Raw genomic sequence first — 24947 nt, 5'->3', positions numbered from 1 at the left:
TGACGGCCTAGGAACAGTGGGTTAACTACAGATTTGTACCTTGTCAGCTCGGGGGTTAGAACTTGCAACCTTCCGGTTACGAGTCCAACGCTCTAACCACTAGGCTACCCTGCCGCCCCAGTTGAGGGAAGAAGGGGTGGAGAGATAGAGAGATGGATAGAGGAAAGTCTGGCAGAGAGACAGGAGCTCTGATGACGCCCCGGCTTCCTGCTTTCCCATCATGCATTATTCAGGAAGTGTCGTCGTCGTCGCTAACAGAGAGCTCAAAGAGCAGAGACACGGGGAGGATGTGAGCGCTGGTTTGTTGATGTTGTTAGACATGCTGAGATGAGACGAGACTGGATGAGAGGCGGAGATGCGGTGTACAAAGTAAGAGCCGGTGATGTTAGTTAACCCCCTGCTGATGTAAGAAGACACGACCATTATTGAGATCTCACTGAGATTTCAGTTGGAGACAGCAGGGCGATAAGGGGAATATGCCATCGGTAAGTGAGGACAATGACATGAGAGAATGACATCCTTCCCAAAGGGGAGGGGGGGGGGGGGCACAACAGAGTCCCAAAATCACTAACTGTGTGGGACTCACTTGAACTGATGAGGATTCATGAAGTCAGTCTCTTGGTTTTAAGGTCATATACTGGATATGTAAGAGCTATACAAGAGTTATACCGTAATGCAAATGCGGTAAGTTGCATCGGATAAGAGTGTCTACTACCAACCTAGCATGTTAATAGCATCAGTATATACCGGCCCTGTGGATAGACTGTCTGTGAGATAGAGAGGGACAATGCGATATATACTCTATCCCAGCAAGCTGTTGTGTATCCATCAGAAACGCCCACCCTGCTTAGCACTTGATCATATTCCACTGTGTCTTGTCACAAAAAGGGAGAACTGGTAACATGAAAAGTGTACATGTCACACACACACACGCACGCACGCACGCACGCACGCACGCACGCACGCACGCACGCACGCACGCACGCACGCACGCACACACACACACACACACACACACACACACACACACACACACACACACACACACACACACACACAGTGGCTTTATGACTGGTGTGGCTTACCTGGTTTGCCGTAGGGGAATGGGCAGTGAGATGCAGAGGAAGGGGTCAAAGGTGTTGCTCTGTTTAAGGCAATGTGGACATGTCAGGGAGGACCTATAGACACAACAGAGAGAGGGAGAGAGGGGGTTGGGTTAAAGGGATATTTCACCCCAATTACTAAATGACATATTGGTTTCCTTACCCTGTAAGCAGTCTATGGACAAGGTAAGACAGCAATCCATGCTTTAGTTTTGTTTACCAAGACAATGTATCAAATGCTACCTTTTAAGCATTTGTTTGTGGCACAAATCCAATGCAAGTCAATGCTAACTATATTAGCATTTTTGGGCTTCATGTCCAAATCATCTATGTCACACAACACATTTTTTGATATGTTAGGATGAGTAAGCCAGATGCAATCGAGGGGCAATCTGGTCAAATCCATTTTCCAACCAGCTCTTCTCAAGCGAGGTGGGATGGTGTGGTACATAGACACATGATCTCGGGCACCGTGTGTGTGTGTGTGTGTGTGTGTGTGTGTGTGTTTAGGTTGAATGGAGAAGTAGAGATCTAACCTCACCTGGCAGGGCTTCTCTATATGTGTAACGTTATGCATGGCGTATTACAGAGTAGGTGGGCAGAACAGAGAAAGTACATTTAGCTCCACGAGAGACAACACTACACCTGGAGCCTCACATCCCCAGTTAGGAAACACACCGGAAGAGACTGAAATATCCACAAGAAAGGAGAGAAATAATGTGGTTTTATTTGAATATTTCAGCAGGTGTTCAAAAACCGTGGTGGGAAGAGAGGAATGTGGGAACGAAAAAAGCTAAGAAAGAAAAAGAGCCACACAGCAGAAATGAAGTAGATGTAGGGAGGTTAACCGCTACATCGCTTAGCCACCTTAAATACATTTGACCGGTAATGCTTAGGTTCATTTTCATACTTTTGTAGGATTAAATTGGCACGCTTGTATTTCGCTTAGTCGTCATGCATCTTATTCGTCACACGTGCACAGCATGCAGAGCCTAGTTTGAGGAGAGGAATAGCCTACTTACTGCAGTGAAAACTGCTTTCGGAAGCCCAATCATTGAGCAACAAAAAGCAATTCTAAATGCAATCGCTTGTTAAAAAAATTGGTGTCCATGATTAAAAAGGAGTCCTTTTTATTTCTCAATATCAACCCGTAAAGCGCGCCTCCCATTCGCCATTCGGATGCAAACGCTTATAGCCTGCCTACCGTCGACTATCAGCGCGTCACCCACCATCTTACAATGTGAGCTTGAGGCAGTATAATTGTTTGAAACTTGAACGTTTACGTCACTTCAAATAATGAGGCATGCGTTACCTTGCTTCAAAGTAGCCTAGCCAAAATACCTCCATAGAAACGTGGAGGCAATTATTTTATAAAGACTTCCTCATGCCATTAACCAGCAGATCTCTCCTGTTCTATTGGTTTTCATATCAACTTTCTTTCATTGTCCAGCAGCCAAAGGCACAATCCTAATCACATTAGCAACCCATTATAGTAGTTGCTATTAGATTCCCCCTCTTTCTAAGTTTCTAATTGAGATGTCATCTCTGTCAAATGGAACTGCTCCATTAGCTGCACAGTTTAGAACTGGGTTTTCCACCAATTGCATTTTGGGTAAATGTTTGAAAAGGAAGTTTTATTAGCTGCTTCATTTACAGGAGTTGCATGTTAAATAATAGGCTACAGCCTTTTGACTGTAAGACGATAGGCTTGCTCTGTTCCATGATGAAGATGAATGAAAAATGAAAAATGTCTGGTCCTTGTATCCATGCATAGTATTAGAGGAAGAGGTGAAACGAGAGGTTTCACTCTCGCCAAAATAAGTCCAATGCGTTTCTATTAGGGATGCACTGACATGACACCGATATCCAATATTTTCCTTGCCAAAAGAAAGACGATCCCGGTAACCGATATTTACATTTATTGCGGCCTTTTCAGCATTCTAGTTCAGTTAAATAGTTGAAACACACCCACACACACACACTGACCAAAAAGTGATTTTGTCGGCATTTACGTATGTCCCCAATTCCAGTAAAACATCATCAATACCAATTTATTTCAGTTAGGCCTACTTGCTGTGCCGTTTCGTTGTTCATTTGTTCAGTCTTAACCAGGATTTCATCATACATGTCAAGAAGTGACGTTTCAGCTGTCTGTCTGTCCGCGACCTCTCTTCTAATGCGCTCTGCCACTGTGTCCGTTTCCGTCTTGTCCAGCTGTGTCTGTAACATTTCACATAAACCCTGTTTCTTGTCTGCATCGGAGTAGCGGTCCTTGTACCTAGCATAGAGCATGGTGGCGACACAGAGAGAAAACCACAGCCTCTTGTAGAGTACCTTTACAACTTTTAACCCGGCGGTCTGGGTAGGTGGTTTTGTTGAGCAGCTTTTCATTGCCATGACAGAGGGTATCATGTCTTCTGCAGACACAGTTGATGAGCTTATTTCTCCAGTCAGTTGTTCAAATGGCGCGAGGAGTGTGTTCATGTTTCCAAGTTTCAAACATGTTCTCAAATGCCATTGAAATGGCAACAGCGGTATGAGAACCAGCACATTCTTGAGCATGCGGCTTTCCTCAGTACAAAATCCACGTCGACCCACCGTGCTGTCAGACTCAGCCTGCTCATGAGGTTGACATCGCTGGTCCAAATGTCAGTAGCGAAGCTAATAGCAGTGACGCCCATAGCGAGTAGCTCATGGATGTGAGTTTCAACAATACCGTGTAACTACGGTAGGGAAACATCTGAAAAATAGCGCCTACTTGGTAGTGTGTACCGGTGCTCGACCAGTCGGCGAAATCCAACGTCATCCACGATAGAGAACGGTTGATTGTCAAGGGCAACGAATGACATTATCTTGGCTTGAATGGATTTTGCCGACTTGTTGACTGCTCGATCCACACAGCAGACATTGTGGGCGAGGTTAGGAATGCTGTGTAGAGCTATATTTTTCGTGGCGTCATTACATCATCTACCTACGTTATACAGGTATGCACGTCAGCTTAGGCGACATCGGTTTTGCACATTGGCGTTAAACTAGACATCGGGTCGACGCCGATGTTGCCATTTTTAGCTAATATCGGCCGATTCCGATATGCTTACCGATATATTGTGCATCCCTAGTTTCTATGGACTAATTTTGGGCCTAAGCTTGTTGCCTGCCTTCCAGTCTTTGAACGACTCCCATTGCTCTGATGTGTCGATCACGTCGTTTTAATTTTTTTTATTTTTTTTTATTTTTACAGTTTGTTGATGATCAGTTAGTCGGCAGCAAAATTGACCCGAAATGTCTATCCCTAAGTAGATGTGGTTATTAGAAAAAGAGAAGTGCAGACGGAAACAGAAGAGAGAGCACCAAGTCAACTGAGAAGCGAGGACTTCCAGATTAACAGGGACATGACATCTGCGACATCATCCCAATGCAAAAGAGTCACTACCCCGTCTCATCCTCCCGTGTCACGCAGGGCATCCACTACCAGTGTCAACCAACACAATGATGACTCCAACATGAATACCTCCCTGGCCGGTGGCCCAGCCAGAGTACACCCAGGGGGATTTAGTAGTGGTGTGGGACAGCAGAGCCACAGAGGTGATCAGCCCTACAGGGGGATCAGCAGGAGATGAGCCTGGGGGTTAAGCACAGAAACATGGAGGACAGCCAAGAGGGCTGTGTCAGCAGCATCCCCAGGGGGAGGGGGTGAGAGGGGGAGAAGGGAAAGGCGGATGTAGAGAGAAAGATGGAGGCAGAGGAGAGAAGGAAGGATGCTGGTGGTAGAGAGACGGAAGGATGGTGGTTGTAGTAGAGATTGGTTGGAGAGAGAGAGGCAGCCATTAGCTTGTGTAGAACATATTGTGTGGAACATATTAGCTCCACTGTGCTGATACATCTTACTGCTCCTCTCTCTGCTCTCTCTTTTCCTCCTGGTTGTTCTCAGCTGAATGAGTCCAGGTTATCAGGTGTTCTGCTGAGTCACTCCAGGACAGTGATGCACTCAAGTATAGTCGGTACAGGTCTGAACAAGAGTTGTTACAACACAGGGCCTGTATCCACAAAGAGTCTCAGAGTAGGAGCGCTGATCTAGGATCAGGTCCCCCACCTGTCCTTATAATCTTATTCCTTTTGATCTAAAAGGCTAAACTAATCCTAGATCAGCACTCCTACTCTGAGAGGTTTTGTAGATATTGTCCCAGATATAATAGAAATAGCATTACTATTTCAAAAGTATTATTTAGTTATTCTATTTCTATGAATCTAGTCAATCTATTTCTATGGATCTAGTCATTCTATTTCTATGGATCTATCACACATTCTGAGAGTTGGTTAAAACGATTCCTGTATATACTCTGTTTGGGAAAGTGACAGTCACAGCATTAGTGGGGCTTACACGTTACAACATCACGCTCTCCATGGAGTCTGACACGCACATGCACGCGCACGCGCACACGCACACACACACACACACACACACACACACACACACACACACACACACACACACACACACACACACACACACACACACACACACACACACACACACACACACACACACACACACACACTGGCATTGCTTAAAACTCTGTATGTGGAGGCTGACAGCGTTTCCATTATGGGGTGTGTGTGTGTGTGTCTGTGAGGAGAGAGTCTGTCAGTGTGTGTGTGTGTGTGTGTGTGTGTGTGTGTGTGTGTGTGTGTGTGTGTGTGTGTGTGTGTGTGTGTGTGTGTGTGTGTGTGTGTGTGTGTGTGTGTGTGAGGAGAGAGTCTGTCAGTGTGTGTGTGTGTGTGTCTGTGAAGACAAAGTCTGTCAGTGTGTGTGTGTGTGTGTCTGTGAGGAGAGAGTCTGTCAGTGTGTGTGTGTGTGTGTGTGTGTGTGTGTGTCTGTGAAGAGAAAGTCTGTTAGTGTCTGTGAGGAGAGTGTAACGTAATCCGTCTTCCTCTGACGAGGAGTATGAAATATCGGACCAATGCGCAGCGTGGTAAGTGTCCATGTTCATATTTATTTAAACTCAGAACACTAAACAAAATAACAAAGATAATGAAACTAAACTAAACAGTTCTGTAAGGTGACATACACTAAACAGAAAATAATCACCCACAATTAAAATGGGGAAAACGGGCTACCTAAATATGATTCTCAATCAGAGACAACGATCGACAGCTGCCTCTGAATGAGAACCATATCAGGCCAAACACAGAAGTACAACATAGAAAAAAGAATATAGACTACCCACCCCAACTCACGCCCTGACCAAACTAACACAAAGACAAAATAAAGGAACTAAGGTCAGAATGTGACAGAGAGTCTGTCAGTGTGTGTGTGTGTGTATCTGTGAGGAGTCTGTCAGTGTGTCTGCGGAGACAGAGTCTGTCAGTGTGTGTGTGTGTCTGTGAGGAGAGAGTGTGTCAGTGTGTGTGTCTGTGAGAAGAGTGTGTGTGTCAGTGTGTGTGTGTCAAACCTATCCTCTCACCACCATCCACTCTGCATTTGGCTGACTCTCACAGCACCAATCCCCTGGCCTCTAGCCCACAGCAACGAGTTAGCAGTCCTAGCGACCGACGGTCTACCAAAAAAACATTATTCATCATTTATACAGATGAGGTTTTGAACAGCCTCTGCACTACCTAAATAAATAGTACGTGACCAGCATTACTAAACACGTAGCCTCATATCACCTTCCTTGAACGCAGCATCTGTATCGCTCAAGACCACTGAATTACGAGATAATAACCCAAACAGCATGACTGAACTCGCAAGCCTCACCCTATTGGAATGCAGCTCTCGTGTCATAGGCCTACATATAGCACCTGCTACGCATCAACATACATGAGACAGAATTCAAACATCATGACACAGACATAGTGCTTTTAGAGAAGTTCTGACCAGTAAATCGGTCCAAGAGCTTTCTTGAACGCAGCTCTCGTAGCAAACAGCTCATACCGGGCATTACCCTAAACCCACATGAGACAGAATGAAGATACTGTATCAAACACACAACACAGACCTTCTTGGTGAATACATTTGAACCCACAGTGAATCAATCCCCTTTCCTTTTCAGTTTCCCCAGCTAAAAACCTCTCTCTGCTTGAATAATGTATTTCAATGGAGTCACAGTCGATTTTATCCAAAAATTGAGAGGACAAATGCGCGATATAACTTCCCCAGGGGTTGGAGTCAGCAGGGTCTCATAAATACCCATGTGAAAAGCCCATTTGAGATTCAATATCGCGCCATTGGTGATTTGCATTTTCCACAAAAGTGGCTAAAAGTGAAGTGGTAGAGAAACACATTGGTAATGGCTGGGGTGGCAAACGATGCCTGAACAGAAGTGCAAGGAGCCCAATCCCAGACACTGATAGATACAGGCCGGCACATAGGTCGTGATGCCATTTCAGCCCAGTGCCACTCCAGGACAAAGGCACAGGCTCGAGTATCCCCTCAGTCGTTCGACTAACCAATCAATCCATAGAGAAAAGTCTACAGTCTGCCCTGTAATAAGGCATAACGTCTAAAGTGGAACACATGGCAAGTCCTTCCAGACTTTTACTCTACAGGTCAGCAGACAGTTCCTCCTCTGCTCCCTCCTTTCCTCTCTTCCTCATTTCCTCTCTACCTCGTTTCCTCTCTTCCTCATTTCCTCTCTTCCTCATTTCCTCTCTTCCTCATTTCCTCTCTACCTCATTTCCTCTCTACCTCGTTTCCTCTCTACCTCGTTTCCTCTCTACCTCGTTTCCTCTCTTCCTCATTTCCTCTCTTCCTCATTTCCTCTCTACCTCAATTCCTCTGGCGAAACGGGGAGGGCTTCTGTAGCCAGAGCCAAATTCCCCTGTCAGTCAGTCTGTCTGATTTGCTGGTTTGCGTTGGGTTGGATGAGTGCACTGAGGCTGATCTGCCTCTCTCTGCTTCTCCATTAGAGACCTTTAAACAAAGGGCCCACGCCATGGGAAATTAACAGAGGGCTACGCCTCAAATGGGGGGGGGGGGGGTAGACAATTGTTTTCGGCTGCCTCTCTCTGAGGGGTGTGACGAGTTGGAAGACGAATTCTGGGAGCTAATGCAATGCGGGTTAGGAGACAAGCTGATTGGTCTGTTGAATGCTTCCTGTGCTGGGACATTGTGTTCAACTTCAAGAGATTGAGTGTGACATTTGTGATATTGGAGACAGCACTAAGCCAGAAAGGATGTTCATTTGTTTAAAAACTTTGAGTTGAACCCCCCCCTAAAATAGTTGTTGTGACCTTCATCTCACAGTGTTGATGAAGTTTAAGGTTGACCATCCTCATCATCCTGCTCTAGTATTTCCTCTGTTGATGATGAGTACTATCTCAGAGAGTGGCCTTTACAGTTCCAGTGTGTTCATGTCAGAGAGCTCATGAATATGCGTACGGTTACTGCCTCTATCCACTCAGAGAAGGGTATCTGCATCCGTGCCTGTGTGTGCATATCCTGCTTGCATAATGAGAGGGGCGACGCGCTCTGGCCCCCATCTGCAGTGTGGAGATATGAGGCTAGACGAGGCTCTAAACGTCCCTCTGGTCTCGATCCAGGCCGTTGACAGCCTCCTCCTCCACGTCACCGGAGCATTGGGGACCCGGACACCAGTTGGTGAACTCATTCTCTAAACAAACAACGGCGCTGGGCTATCATCTCTGGCAAGCTCCAACTGCAACCACTTACTCTGTAGGCTCCTACAGTACAGATCCAACTCCATAAAAAGGTACATTGTGAGTGGGGCAGGCACATCTGAGAACTCTCAGCTCCTCGCTCAGCTTAAGTACGCAATTTCTCTTTTTTATTACCTCAGTTGTTACTGGGGTTTCAACAAGGAGGAGGGAAAACATATTGGCAGTCCTCACAATTACTCCACCGTCCTCAACCACTAGAGTCAATCACATCATGAAAGAGTGTAAATAGTTTCACAGAGAGTAATAAAGTGCATCAACTCTGACAGTACTGGGTCAATACAATTGTATTGGTGTTTGCTTGGCAGAGAGGGGCCCTGAAGGGTAAGTAAACAGAGTAAACTGAACTACTGTATTAGTGGGGTAATTGGTATGTGGGAACAGTGTGTGCGTGTGCGTGTGTGCGTGTGTGTGCGCGTGTGTGTGCGTGCGTGTGTGTGCGTGCGTGCGAGAGAGAGAGTAAGTGTTAGTTGATGATAGTTAGAAGGTGTAGGGTCAGAAAGAGGAAGCAGGGCTTGGCAGAGTCTCTATGCTCTGTACGTTCACAAAAAAACACCAGTGGAGATCAAAGCAGCCTTCCACTTCAACAACTCTCTAACCCCCACTTCAAAGCATCCAGCCTGGGATGGGATCAGCTCAGAGACGCCCCAGGTAAGGTCATGGTGGAAGGGGGGAAGATGGCAGCCCAGGAGGCCTCCCCAATGAAGAAGGGGTGTAAGTGGGTCATCATGGTAATAAAATCAAAGGAGAGGTTGAATGAGGAGTGACTGTGAACTCTGGATAATCTGCTTTAAAAGGTTTGGCTACAGAAATCTGCACCGCCATCTTGGGCAGCTGTGTTGAACTGAAGACACAGGGGAGAGTACGAATAGAAAGACAAGATCTATTTCCTCAGTCCTTTGGGTGCCTCCCAAATGGCATGCTATTCCCTTTATAGTGCACAACGTTTAACCAGGGCCCATTGAAGTTGTGTAGCCTACTTTAAAAGCAATAGGGTGCCATTTGGGATGCTACCGTTGACACTAAGAAAACCAACGTTCCAAACTCAGCATGACAGACTGAGGGTGTAGACCAAGACTCATTTGAGGCTGAAAAGTGACTGTCGCTTGTCTCTCTCGTCTCTGCAGCCTAACCCACCAGACAGCCTCCACTCTAATCGCAAACATTTATTCAGATCAGAATGCCCCTGAGGAGTATCACAGATATAAAAAGACTGGCAGAGAGAGAGAGGGAGAGAGGATGATTGATTCAGAAAGAGAATGAAAGAAAGACAATGAGACTGACAGATTCAGAGAGATAAATCCCTTAAATTGAAATTTAATTGAGAGAGAGCGAAACAAACTAAGAGTGTATATTATTTTGTTTAGTCTTGCTATTAGAAATGAGCGCCATGGCAACCGCAATTATAGAAGGGCAATAACATAAGGAGAAAGTGTGGAGGACGAGTCACAGAACCCAAACTCATCAGTGCCAATGGGTGTTTCTCGATATGTGTACTACCATGCTCCACACTCTCATGCTCCAACGATGTTCTCTTGACTACGTTCTTGTGAGGACGAGAGAGAATGCATAAAACATTACATTTGAGAAGCACTTCCCCTACTCTTTTATCTCACACTGCAGGACAATGGCAACGATAGACAAAACAAGATATACACAAAGCAAAAGTTTGATTTCATAATTATCAGCTAGATGTTTGAATCGTAATAATCTAACTTGCCAGCTAGTTAAACAGGCAAAAATGACCTAAAACTAATGTTAAACAAGGTAGAGTTGAAGTTTACATACATACACCTTAGCCAAATACATTTAAACTCAGTTTTTCACAATTCCTGACATTTAATCCGAGTATAAATTCCCTGTCTTAGGTCAGTTAGGATCACCACTTTATTTTAAGAATGTGAAATGTCAGAACAATACCAGAGAAATTGATTTATTTAAGCATGTCTTTCTTTCATGACATTCCCAGTGGGTCAGAAGTTTACATGCACCCAATTAGTATTTGGTACTCTTGCACGTTTTATAGTGTTCAGCTTCGCTGGCGATGAGAGAGAACGCAAACAGCCAGATCTTACCTCGTGACTGTCATTACGTGTGTGTGTTTGCGTTCCCATGTAATTCACTTTCCTCTCAGCATTGCTGACCTTGGCTTGGAGGGAGGTCGATGAGAGTTAGGTAAAAGGGAGAGCAGTAGGTAGGTAAACACATTAAAGTGAATATACTAAATCTGGGTTGAATCAAAACAAGTCGGTCCGGCTGCCCACTAGGGCTGTAAAGGTCCACCAGATCCACGGTTCGCTGGTACCTATTGCGGTTTTGGGGTTACGGTTCGGTTCAGTTTCAGTACAGCGGGAAAATGAGACACCAACCATAATGTAGTTCATTTTTGTTTACTTAAGAAATACAAAGTGTTGATATTCCTGATTCCATATACAGTTGAAGTCGGAAGTTTACATACATACACCTTAGCCAAATACATTTAAATTCAGTTTTCACAATTCCTGACATTTAATCTGAGTATAAATTCCATGTCTTAGGTCAGTTAGGATCACCACTTCATTTTAAGAATGTGAAATGCCAGAATAATACTAGAGAAATTGATTTATTTCAGCTTTTATTTCTTTCATCACATTCCCAGTGGGTCAGAAGTTTACATACACTCAATTAGTATTTGGTAGCATTGCCTTTAAATTGTTTAACTTGGGTTAAACATTTCAGGTCGCGTTCCACAAGCTTCACACAATAAGTTGGGTAAATTTTGGGCCATTCCTCCTGACATAGCTGGTGTAACTGAGTCAGGTTTGTAGGCCTCCTTGCTCGCACACACTTTTTCAGTTCTGCCCACACATTTTCTATAGGATTGAGGTCAGGGCTTTGTGATGTCCACTCCAATACCTTGACTTTGTTGTCCTTAAGCCATTTTGCCACAACTTTGGAAGTATGCTTGGGGTCATTGTCAATTTGGATGACCCATTTGCGACCAAGCTTTAACTTCCTGACTGATGTCTTGAGATGTTGCTTCAACATATTCACCTAATTTTCCTACCTCACGATGCCATCTATTTTGTGAAGTGCACCAGTTTCATCAGACCAGAGTACATTTCTCCAAAAAGTACGATCTTCTCCCCATGTGCAGTTGCAAACCGCAGTCTGGCTTTTTTTATGGCGGTTTTGGAGCAGTGGCTTCTTCCTTGCTGAACGGCTTTCAGGTTATCTCGATATAAGACTTGTTTTACTGTGGATATTGTAACGGTTTTCTAGGTGTCGTGAAGGAGAGTCGGACCAAACTGCAGCGTGTAGATTGCGATCCATGTTTAATGAAAAAACTAACGTAAATACAAATAAACACAAAACACTACAAAACAATAAACGTAATGAAAACCGAAACAGCCTATACTTGTCAACTAAATAAAGCAACAGGAACAAAGACACTAAGGACAATCACCCACGACAAACTCAAAGAATATGGCTGCCTAAATATGGTTCCCAATCAGAGACAACGATAAGCACCTGCCTCTGATTGAGAACCACTCCAGACAGCCATAGACTTTGCTAGATAACCCCACTAGCTACAATCCCAAATACATACACACCAAAACCGCAAGACAAAACACACCACGATACAAAAACTCCGTGCCACACCCTGGCCTGACCCAATACATGAAGAAAAACACAAAATACTTAGACCAGGGCGTGACAGAACCCCCCCCTAAGGTGCGGACTCCCGAACGCACCTCAAAACAATAGGGAGGGTCCGGGTGGGCGTCTGTCCATGGTGGCGGCTCCGGCGCGGGACGTGGAACCCACTCAGTCAATGTCTTAGTCCCCTCTCCTCGCGTCCCTGGATAGACCACCCTTGCCGCCGACCCTGGCCTAGTAGTCCTCACCCAGAACCCCACTGGACTGAGGAGCAGATCGGGACTGAAGGACAGCTCGGGACTGAGGCAGCTCGGGACTGAGGGGAAGCTCGGGAGTGAGAGAAAGCTCGGGAGTGAGAGAAAGCTCGGGAGAGAGGAAACTCAGGAGTGAGAGGAAGCTCAGGAGTGAGAGGAAGCTCAGGCAGGTTGATGGATCTACCAGATCCTGGCTGGCTGGTGGTTCTGGCAGATCCTGGCTGACTGGCGGATCCTGGCTGACTAGCAGATCTGGCAGATCCTGGCTGACTGGCGGATCCTGGCTGACTGGCGGATCCTGGCCGACTGGCAGATCCTGGCCGACGGGCAGATCCTGGCCGACGGGCAGATCCTGGCCGACGGGCAGATCCTGGCCGACGGGCACTTCTGGCGGATCCTGGCTGACTAGCAGATCTGGCAGATCCTGGCTGACTGGCGGATCCTGGCTGACTGGCGGATCCTGGCTGACTGGTGGATCCTGGCTGACTGGCAGATCCTGGCTGACTGGCGGATCCTGGCTGACTGGCAGATCCTGGCCGACTGGCACTTCTGGCGGATCCTGGCTGGCTGGCACTTCTGGCAGATCCTGGCAGACTGGTGGATCCTGGCTGACTGGTGGATCTAACTGATCCTGACAGACTGGCGACGCTGGGCAGACTGGCGGCGCTGGGCAGACTGGCGGCGCTGGGCAGACTGGCGGCACTGGGCAGACTGGCGGCACTGGCGGCGCTGGGCAGACTGGCGCCGCTGGGCAGACTGGCGGCGCTGGGCAGACTGGCGACGCTGGGCAGACTGGCGGCGCTGTGCAGACTGGCGGCGCTGGGCAGACTGGCGGCGCTGGGTAGACTGGGGGCACTGGCGGCGCTGGGCAGACTGGCAGCACTGGCGGCGCTGGGCAGACTGGCGGCGCTGGGCAGACTGGCGGCACTGGGCAGACTGGCGGCTCCTTGCAGACTGGCGGCTCCTTGCAGACTGACATCTCCTTGCAGACTGACATCTCCTTGCCGACTGACAGCTCTGGCTGCTCCATGTAGACTGACAGCTCTGGCTGCTCCATGCAGACTGGCTGTTTTATGCAGACTGACAGCTCTGGCTGCTCCATGCAGACTGACAGCTCTGGCTGTTCCATGCAGACTGACAGCTCTGGCTGCTCCATGTAGACTGACAGCTCTGGCTGCTCCATGCAGACTGGCTGCTTCATGCAGACTGGCAGCTCTGGCTGCTCCATGTAGACTGACAGCTCTGGCTGCTCCATGCAGACTGACAGCTCTGGCCTCTCCATGCAGGCTGGCAGCTCTGGCTGCGCTGAACAGGCGGGAGACTCCGGCAGCGCAGGAGAGGAGAAAGGCTCTGGCTGCGCTAAACAGGCGGGAGGCTCAGGCAGCGCTGTAGAGGAGGAAGGCTCTGGCTGCACTGAACAGGCGGGAGGCTCCGGCAGCGCTGTAGAGGAGGAAGGCTCTGGCTGCGCTGAACAGGCGGGAGGCTCCGGCAGAGAGGAGAAAGGCTCTGGCTGCGCTAAACAGGCGGGAGGCTCCGGCAGCGCTGTAGAGGAGGAAGGATCTGGCTGCGCTGAACAGGCGGGAGGCTCCGGCAGCGCTGTAGAGGAGGAAGTCTCTGGCTGCGCTGAACAGGTGGGAGGCTCCGGCAGCGCAGGAGAGGAGAAAAGCGCTGGCTGCGCTGAACAGGCGAGGCGCACTGAAGGCCTGGTGCGTGGTGCTGGAACTGGTGGTACTGGATCGAGGACACGCACAGGAAGCCTGGTGCGGGGAGCTGCTACCGGAGGACTGGAGTGTGGAGGTGGCACAGGATGGGCTAGACCGTGAAGGCGTACTGGAGATCTTGAGAGCAGTGTTGGCACAGGACGTGCAAGGCTAGGGATGTGCACAGGAGGCCTGGTGCGTGAGGCTGGCACCAACTTCACCAGCCGACTAACACGCACCTCAGGACTAGTATGGAGCGCTAACCCAGGTGCCATCAAATCCCCAACACGTTCCGTCGGGCGAATTCCATGCAAAAAGCACCAACACAGCAACTCCCTCATTTCTCTCTCCTCCAATTTCCCCATTAACTCCTTCACAGTCTCTGTTTCGCTCTCACCTCCAACACCGGCTCCTCACGATAAACAGGGAGAGTTGGCTCAGGTCTGACTCCTGACTCTGCCACACTCTCCCTGAGCCCCCCCCCAATACATTTTTGGGGCTGATTCTCAGGCTTCCATCCGCTACGCCGTGCTGCCTCCTCATATCTGCGCCTCTCAGCTTTCACCGCCTCCAGTTCTTCCTTGGGGCGGCGATATTCTCCAGGCTGAGCCCAGGGTCCTTTACCGTCCAGTTCGTCCTCCCATGTCCATTTCTCCAGGTGGTGCAGCCTCTCCCACTGCAGCTGCTGCTGCTCCTGCTGCCTCTGTTGCCTCTCCTGTGGCTCCTGCCTGTTAACACGCTGCTTGGTCCGTTGGTGGTGGGTGATTCTGTAACGGTTTTCTAGGTGTCGTGAAGGAGAGTCGGACCAAACTGCAGCGTGTAGATTGCGATCCATGTTTAATGAAAAAACTAACGTAAATACAAATAAACACAAAACACTACAAAACAATAAACGTAATGAAAACCGAAACAGCCTATACTTGTCAACTAAATAAAGCAACAGGAACAAAGACACTAAGGACAATCACCCACGACAAACTCAAAGAATATGGCTGCCTAAATATGGTTCCCAATTAGAGACAACGATTAGCACCTGCCTCTATTTGAGAACCACTCCAGACAGCCATAGACTTTGCTAGATAACCCCACTAGCTACAATCCCAAATACATACACACCAAAACCCCAAGACAAAACACACCACAATACAAAAACTCCGTGCCACACCCTGGCCTGACCCAATACATGAAGAAAAACACAAAATACTTAGACCAGGGCGTGACAGATATAGATACTTTTGTACCTGTTCCTTTTGTACCAGCATCTTCCCAAGGTCCTTTGCTATTTCTTTGTGGCTATCTGGCTAGCTAGCGAACCGTTGTAGCTAGCCAGTTAGCCCTATTGACTTATTATGGGCTTGTGTACACAGCGTGTATTTATTAACATATCAACAAAAAATATTCTAGTCAGGCAACATTTTACATGTGAATAAGCAGCATTTCACATTCGAGAAGTTCCCTCCGTGCTCCGCTTCGGCTACTTTGATTTGGACTCGTACTCCGACCCTCCCGTGCTCCAATTTGGATACTTGGAGCACGGTAGTATGCATTTTGGAAAAAAGCAAACATTGTCTCAGTCACACTACTACACTACCTGTCTTGTGTCTTTAGAAGTCTGAAAGTTAGAACACAGTCAATACTGCAACGTTGAGTTAGAATGTTGGAACGGAGCCCAATGTAACACAACAGTTTGAGTGCAGTGGATAGGATACATTACTTGTGTTGATCTGTATTCATACTCAAATGCATTTGCGTGAACAGAAGCACAGTTATAGGCTGGCACAGTGCATTAACGTCACATACAAAATCAACTTTAAAGATGGTCCCATGGAATGCCAGGCCAGGCAGGGGTGGGGAACAGCCAGGCAGGCTCTACCTCTCCCAGGCTCAACCTGCAAGGTCATCTGTAAACAAGCCCTTCAGCCATCTGCCCCCTCCATCTGTACCTCCCCCCACCACCCACCACCCACCACCCTCCAGCCAAACCAGACAGCCGTTATCCTGCTACCTGGGTCTGTGTCAAAAACTCCAGAATTGCAATTACAGTGTAACCCTGCTACTCTCTAACATTTCAAGCTGTTGAGGTGGAGCCAGGCAGAAAATGACAAGGTGCGTTGTGGGAGAAACAACAGAGTTTGGAATAGTTCTGTAATCACTTTACAGTAGACTGCATAATGTGACAACAACATGTACTCCACACTGAGACGTATCCTTAGGGAACAGACCATCAAAGTACTAATTACTGGTGCTTTAAGTGTTGTTTTGTAATCCCTGACTAAACACAACACACTACAGTCTACACTCTTTTTCTTTAGCTGTCCCCATTGGAGAACCCTTTGAATAACCTTTATTTAGTTCCAGGTAGAACCTTGTTGAGTTCCATGTAGAACCATTTCCAGAGTGGGTTCTACATGAAACCCAAATAAGTTCTACCTGGAACCAAAAAGGGTCCTCCTATGGGGACAGCCGAAATCCCCCTTTGGAACCCTTTTCTTCTAACAGTGTACTACAACACCTTGGGGGTACAAATGTAGGATCTTAATTCGAGCTAGTTTACTACAGCAGGAAAATAACACTGCAGCAATGGGAAACATTAAAATAATTATGTGGATTATAATGAATGAAAATGTTTGTAGGGATGGATACATTGTTCGTTATGGCAAATCAATTCTGAAATGTCAAAATTGAAACTACAAACTTTAGAAGCCTTTTGAAAACTAAAATGCACTAGAAGTTTACATTTCCAGCTTTGCAGGAACATTCTGAGCAACAAAAGTGGGATTAAATTAAGATCCTACATCTGTATATCCATCTACCTGAGGGGGAAGGATGGTGAGTCCAGACACTTCACAGCTGTCAGCCAAAACGGCTTGTCTAAGTAGTGCACTATGAAGGGAATATGGTGCTATTTGAGACAAGAGACACAATTGTTGATGAGAGGAGCTATTGCATTAACATTCTTTACTAAGCTGTTTAGGGATGCATTTGGAGTGTCTTGAAGGTTACGTCTCAGATTTCCCCTAGTGTCGCTACTCTTATCTGCTAATGAATTAACAGCTAATCTGATAATAGGACGTAAACACATCATAGCCAACAGCCAAGGGGGTTGGATGTTAAAGAAGTCACTTTACTTTGAAGAGCAGGAGGGATCATCATCACATTCAAGGGAACACCCAGAATTCCAATTTTCCATCTTGGAATTCCGATATTCGGCCTCAACATTCCGATATTCCATTTTAGACACACATTTTTCCATAAGGGAGAATGGATTCGGAGAGCAATTTCCAATTAGCAGCCTGGAGAGATCAGTCTCTGCAGGGATACAGTGGGTTTAGATAAGTGTATAATCCATAATCCTGTGATGAGGGAGTGGGAATCATAATCTCGTGATTGACTGGGTGGTTTAACCCCTGCGTCGGCATCAATACAGTCTAACTGTCTGGGGTTAACCCTATATTGATAGACTCACACTAATCTGCCAGTATGGTGTTAAATCCAATACTAAGCCCGATACAACTGGAGTCCTTTGTTATAGAGAGAAGGGCTGCCTGTTGGCCACAATTGACTCCCAGCAGAATCTGTAAATTTCAGGTCTAATCTCATTCTCTATACAATATACAATGTGTCAAAGTCTAATCATACGTTAAGCTGCTCAGTCAATCCATGTGGTATAAAGATCAGTCGTTGGTATCACAAATCAACAAGTGGAACGTTTCAACAGATTGATCTAAGAAGAGGTGGATGGGGAGGAAAGGAGCTGGAGAACATCAAGGCTACCAGAGGGTCACTGCATTTTTATTAGACTGGCTACGCAGGGATCCTGCTGCTGCTGCTGCTTTGTGTGTGTGTGTGTGTGTGTGTGTGTGTGTGTGTGTGTGTGTGTGTGTGTGTGTGTGTGTGTGTGTGTGTGTGTGTGTGTGTGTGTGTGTGTGTGCGTGTGCGTGTGCGTGTGCGTGTGCGGGTGCGGGTGCGGGTGCGGGTGTGCGCGTGCGTGTGGGTGTGTGTGTGCGTGTGCGTGTGCGCGTGCGTGTGTGTGTGTGCGTGCGGGTGTGGGTGTATGTGTGTGTGTGTGTGGGTGTGGGTGTGTGTGTGTGTGTACCGCAGACCAGGAGGAAAAGAGCCAAACAAGATACAGGCTAATCCCAGAAAGTGTTCACAGCTAGCTCAACGTGACCTACTTTAGCAGGCTAGCGGTTTTTAACCACAGAAGGGAAAGTGCATGCTCACCTGTTCTGAATACCTATACTATATATAACGGCATGCTATAGATTCTGGGGAGAGAAAACTAACTCTGCACACAGACATTACAAACGCATTGGGATGAGAAGTTTAGGTGTTTGGGTACTCCATGAAGCCTCATGGCGTGAGAAATCGCTATTGAATTGCTGCATAACTTAAGTATGCGTTATTACTTGACCTGTACTAATTGAATGTGACTCTCACCTCTTATCGTCTGTGACTACTAAAGTACCTGTATGATATTGTCTATGATTCGTACCTGTACTGTGCCTGAAAGTGGTCCTGGACGAAGCTGTGCCGCGTCCCAGGCTGTTGTGCTGCTGCTGGGCCGGAGACAGGGCTCTCCTCCCCTCCACCCAGCGGGCCCTGGAACAGAATGAGAGAGAAATCGTGGATGTGTGAATGACCTGTATGTATAGGTGTGTGTGTGTGTGGGTGAAAACGTCAACACTGAGGCTAGAGCTGGACACCAGCAGGGTAACAAGGTGTTTCAGAGCAGATGTAAACAGGAGCACTACAATAGGACAGGTGCTAATTGAGGTGCTAATGCACGTTAACACACTCTTGTACGTTTTTATAGTGTTCAGCTTCGCTGGCGATGAGAGAGAATGCAAACAGCCAGATCTTACCTCGTGACTGTCATTACGTGTGTGTGTGTTTGCGTTCCCATGTAATTCACTTTCCTCTCAGCATTGCTGACCTTGGCTTGGAGGGAGGTCGATGAGAGTTGGGTAAAAGGGAGAGCAGTAGGTAGGTAAACACATTAAAGTGAATATACTAAATCTGGGTTGAATCAAAACAAGTCGGTCCGGAAGCCCACTAGGGCTGTAAAGGTTCACCAAATCCACGGTTCGCTGGTACCTATTGCGGTTTTGGGGTTACGGTTCGGTTCAGTTTCAGTACAGCGGGAAAATGAGACACCAACCATAATGTAGTTCATTTTTGTTTACTTAAGAAATACAAAGTATTGATATTCCTGATTCCATATACAGTTGAAGTCAGTAGTTTACATACACCTTAGCCAAATACATTTAATCTCAGTTTTTCACAATTCCTGACATTTAATCCTAGTAAAAAGTCCCTTTCTTAGGTCAGTTAGGATCATCACTTTATTTTAAGAATGTGAAATGTCAATAATAGTAGAGAAATGGATTTATTTCAGCTTTTATTTCTTTCATCACATTCCCAGTGGGTCAGAAGCTTACATACACTCAATTAGTATTTGGTAGCATTTTGTGATAGCGTGCATCTAGGTGAGAGGTGTAGGAGTCAGGCGCAGGAGAGCAGGGATGTCTGAGAAGCGTGTTTTGATAGGAAAGTCCACCAACACAGGAATGGCACAATCAAAAGGTACAACGCCCTCGACCACAGAAAACCCGTACAAACGTACGGAGGAACAAACAAAGTTCCGACACTCATATACTTCAGAACCCGTGAAAACAAATAACGGTAATACTTAACCGAGCACCTCACAATCAACGACTAATCCCGCACAAACTTAGGCAGGCAACGGGTTACAATTATACACACAGAAATTAACGCAAATGAAAACAGGTGTGAAAAAGAACCAAAGACAAAACAAACAGAAAAGGAAAAAGGGATCTTGATGGCTAGTAGACCGGAGCGCCAAGCACCGGCCAAACAGGGAGAGGAGCCACCTTCGGTTAAGTCATGACACATTGCCTTTAAATTATTATGCATTAGGTGGCGCTATTAACATTTTTGGATGAAAAACGTTTTAAACAAGATATTTTGTCACGAAAAGATGCTCGACTATGCATATAATTGACAGCTTTGGAAAGAAAACACTGTTTCCAAAACTGCAAAGATATTGTCTGTGAGTGCCACAGAACTGATGTTACAGGCGAAACCCAGATAAAAATCCAACCAGAAGTGCAGCATTTTTTAAAACCGCCTCATGCCAATGACTCCTTATATGGCTGTGAATGAGCTACGAATGAGCTTACGTTTTCCACGTATTCCCCAAGGGGTCTACAGCATTGTGACGTCTTTTTACGCATTTCCATTGAAGAATAGCCGTAAGGGACCATATATAGCAAGTGGTCACATGGTGTCTCCCGCAGAAAATCTTGCGTAAAATACTGAGGTAGCCATTTTTCCAATCGCTTCTTATGAGAAACCAATTGCCTCGACGGATATATTATCGAATATATATGTTAAAAACACCTTGAGGATGGATCCTAAACAACGTTTGCCGTGTTTCTGTTGATATTATGGAGTTAATTTTGAAAAAAGTTTGGCGTTGTATAGGTAGCATTTTCCGGTCGATTTCTCAGCCAAGCATGATGAACAAACGAAAGCTATTTCGCCTACAAAAATAATATTTTTGGAAAAAATGAACATTTGCTATCTAACTGGGAGTCTCCTGAGTGAAAGTTCTTCAAAGATAAATGATTTAATTTGTTTGCTTTTCTTATTTTCGTGAAAATGTTGCCTGCTGCCAGCAGAGCCTAGCATAGCATTATGCCATGATAAACATACACAAATGCTTGTCTAGCGTTGGCTGTAACGCATATTTTGAAAATCTGAGATGACAGTGTTGTTAACAAAAGGCTAAGCTTGTGTTTGAATATATTTATTTCATTTCATTTTCGATTTTCATGAATAGGAAAAGTTTCTAGGGGTATTTATGTCCGCTGCATTATGCTAATTCGTTTGAGGCTATGATTACGATCCCGGATCCGGGATTGCTCGTCGCAAGAGTTGGTCAAACGTTCTGCCCACAAATTTTCTACGGGATTGAGGTCAGGGCTTTGTGATGGCCACTCCAATACCTTGACTTTGTTGTCCTTAAGCCATTTTGCCACAACTTTGGAAGTATCCTTGGGGTCATTGTCCATTTGGAAGACCCATTTGCGATCAAGCATTAACTTCATGACTGATGTCTTGAGATGCTGCTTCAATATATCCACATAATTTCCCTCCCTCATGATGCCATTTATTTTGTGAAGTTCACCAGTCCCTCCTGCAGCAAAGCACCCCCACAACATGATGCTGCCACCCCCGTGCTTCACGGTTGGGATGGTGTTCTTCGGCTTGCAAGCCTCCCCCTTTTACCCCCAAACACAATGATAGTCATTATGGACCAGAGGACATTTCTCCAAAAAGTACAATCTTTGTCCCTATGTGCAGTTTCAAACCATAGTCTGGCTTTTTTTACACGGTTTTGGCTGATTTCTTTTGATTTTCCATGATGTCAAGCAAAGAAGCACTGAGTTTGAAGGTAGACCTTGAAATACATCCACAGGAACACCTCTAATTAACTCAAATGATGTCAATTAGCCTATCGGATGCTTCTAAAGCCATGACATAATTTTCTGGAATTTTCCAATCTGTTTAAAGGCACAGTCAACTTAGTGTATGTAAACTTCTGACCCACTGGAATTGTGATATAAGTGAAATAATCTGTCTGTAAACAATTGTTGGAAAAATTACTTGTGTCATGCATAAAGTAGATGTCCTAACCGACTTATCAAAACTATAGTTTGCTAACAAGCAATGTGTGGAGTGGTTGAAACATGAATTTTAATGACTCCAACCTAAGTGTGTGTAAACTTCCACCTCAAATGTATATATTTTATCTTTTCATTCGGTTTCACAGTGTGGACCAAACCAAGGTCCCTGTACTGAACCACAGACAGTGAGAGACTAACAATTAGAGAAGAAAAAACGTGATACATTAAATAGAGGTTTGCATGAGCCATTGAAGGAACGTCTAGAACCCTGACAATTCCAAATCTCTCTCCAACAGTAGATATATCACAGCTAAAGACCCAGATAGACAAGTAAATAAACATATGGATCTTACAAGCATAAAGTATAGAGCAGGCCTGAACTGAACCCTTGAGTCACTTTTTGAGAGGGAACCAGGCTGTGGCACAGACGGACCTGAAATCCATACTGAAACCAGTCACAAACCGCTGGTGTATGAATTGACGGCTTTCACAGAGGAATAAAACGGCATTTGGCATAACGTGTCATCAACCTGCGGGATATATTTCCTTTTTTACCACAGCCAGTCATCATCTTCTGGCTTTCTTACAAAATCACTCCCAGAAATCATAAGATCGATTATTTTCGCTCCCGGGGGAACGAATGGGTCTTTGAAGCAATGTTTTCCACACGCGGAGAAGCGCACACACATTGCCACCATATGTATGATGGATAAGTGGAGCTACCAGGCACTTATGTGACTGAGTGGCATGACATTAGTGTGTCAGTCTAAATGACACAATAGGAAAAAAACTGATTATTAGGGGGGGGGGGGGGGGGGGGGGTCTTTCAACAGGCTGATTTGAAGAGATCTGCCTCTACTTTTTAGCCTGTAGTTTTGATAGTAGCGCTCATGAGCCAAAAGTGGTTCCTGAAAATTTGCTGTGTATGCTGCTTGATAGCTGTCACTCAAATGGAGAAGGGCTGAAGCTCATTGACTGGAACTCGAATTGCTCTGGGGCTGGCCCATGTGTTAGAAAGTGTAGGGAAAATGGCACTGCACAGTTGCTTTCAAATGATGGATTTTGTGGATAATTGAGGTAAGAAAGTAATTCTGCTCATAGATCTTGCATGTATGAACTACACATTGACACATCCAGCCCAAAGTGGAAGGTTTAAGAATACTTTCTTCGTGGCCAAAGTTCCGTTTACCTGACGGGGTGAGAGAAACTGCATTAACCCACAACTATAATTTATTAAAGTACTTTGGTAGTTGGTGTTTTGAGCTCTGTTCAGTGCACAGAGAAATCAAACGAAGGAGAGAGTGAATCACTGTGAATCACATAATTACCTGAACAGTGTCTGCTTGATGTAATCAAAGAGCAGCACACTGATATATTTTCCACAAGAGCTTCTAAACTCAGGTGTGTTATATTTTGGAGTGCCTTTAAAAATACATTAGTCATCATAACCATACTAATCACTTCCTGCTAAGCTGAAGGAGACAGATCCACTGGATTATGGAGCTTATAGAGCTATATGCTTCCATACGGGATATTCATTGATACTCTCAGCCAATGAAAATGATCAAATAGACATTTCAATCAAATGTTTTGAGGCATATATTATTTGGGACATGGGGAAATGTGTGTTGTGTGATGACTTTCAGCACATTTAGTGTACTGGCTCGACAAGATTATTATTGTTGTCTTGGTTGGAGTAGAGGTCGACCGATTAATCGGAATGGCCGATTAATTAAGGCCGGTTTCAACTTTTCATAACAATTGGTAATCGTCATGTTTGGACACCGATCATGGCCGATTACATTGCACTCCACAAGGAGACTGCGTGGCAGGCTGACTACCTGTTATGCGAGTGCAGCAAGGAGCCAAGTTAAGGTGCTAGCTAGCATTAAACGTATCTTATAAAAAACAATCAATCTTAACATAATCAAAACACGTAGTTGATGATATTACTAGTTAATCTAGCTTGTCCTGCGTTGCATATCATCAATACGGTGCCTGTTAATTTAGCATTGAATCACAGCCTACTTCGCCAAACAGGTGATTTAACAAGCGCATTCGCGACAAAAGCACTGTCATTGCACTAATGTGTACCTAACCATAAACATCAATGCCTTTCTTAAAATCAATACACAAGTATGTCTTTTTAAACCTGCATATTTAGTTAATATTGCCTGCTAACATGAATTTCTATTAACTAGGGAAATTGTGTCCCTTCTCTTGCATTCTGTTCAAGCAGAGTCAGGGTATATGCAGCAGTTTGGGCCACCTGGCTCGTTGCGAACTGTGTGAAGACCATTTCTTCCTAACAAAGATCGTAATTAATTTGCCAGAATTGTACATAATTATGACATAACATTGAAGGTTGTGCAATGTAACAGCAATATTTAGACTTAGGGATGCCACCCGTTAGATAAAATACGTAACGGTTCCGTATTTCACTGAAAGAATAAACGTTTTGTTTTCGAAATGATAGTTTCTGGATTTTACCATACTAATGACCTAAGGCTCATATTTCTGTGTGTTATAATATTATAATTAAGCCTATAATTTGATAGAGCAGTCTGACTGAGCGGTGGTAGGCAGCAGCAGGCTCATAAGCATTCATTCAAGCAGCACTTTCCTGCATTTGCCAGCAGCTCTTTGCAATGCTTGAAGCACAGCGCTGTTTATGACTTCAAGCCTATCAACTCCCAAGATTAGGCTGGTGATACTATAGTGCCTATAAGAACATCCAATAGTCAAAGGTATATGAAAAACAAATGGTATAGAGAGAAATAGTCCTATAATTCCTATAATAACTAAAACCTAAAACTTCTTAACTGGGAATATTGTAGACTCATGTTAAAAGGAACCACTAGC

General features: G+C 45.5%; 1 protein-coding gene across 1 annotated transcript in view; it reads right to left on the bottom strand.

Annotated features, from left to right (window-relative positions):
* Nucleotides 1-24947, bottom strand: part of LOC124015152 (ubiquitin carboxyl-terminal hydrolase 43-like) — a 194514-nt gene that overhangs the window by 119457 nt on the left and 50110 nt on the right. The window contains exons 3-4 of the mRNA XM_046330141.1: nt 18869-18975; nt 1086-1178 (exon numbers count right to left, since the gene is read on the bottom strand). Of these exons, the coding sequence (XP_046186097.1) occupies nt 1086-1178; nt 18869-18975 (200 nt within the window). The remainder of the gene's footprint in view (nt 1-1085; nt 1179-18868; nt 18976-24947) is intronic.

Source organism: Oncorhynchus gorbuscha, linkage group LG26 (assembly GCF_021184085.1).
Source record: "Oncorhynchus gorbuscha isolate QuinsamMale2020 ecotype Even-year linkage group LG26, OgorEven_v1.0, whole genome shotgun sequence".
NCBI classification, from domain to species: domain Eukaryota; kingdom Metazoa; phylum Chordata; class Actinopteri; order Salmoniformes; family Salmonidae; genus Oncorhynchus; species Oncorhynchus gorbuscha.
This window is presented reverse-complemented; position numbering and strand designations above follow the sequence as displayed.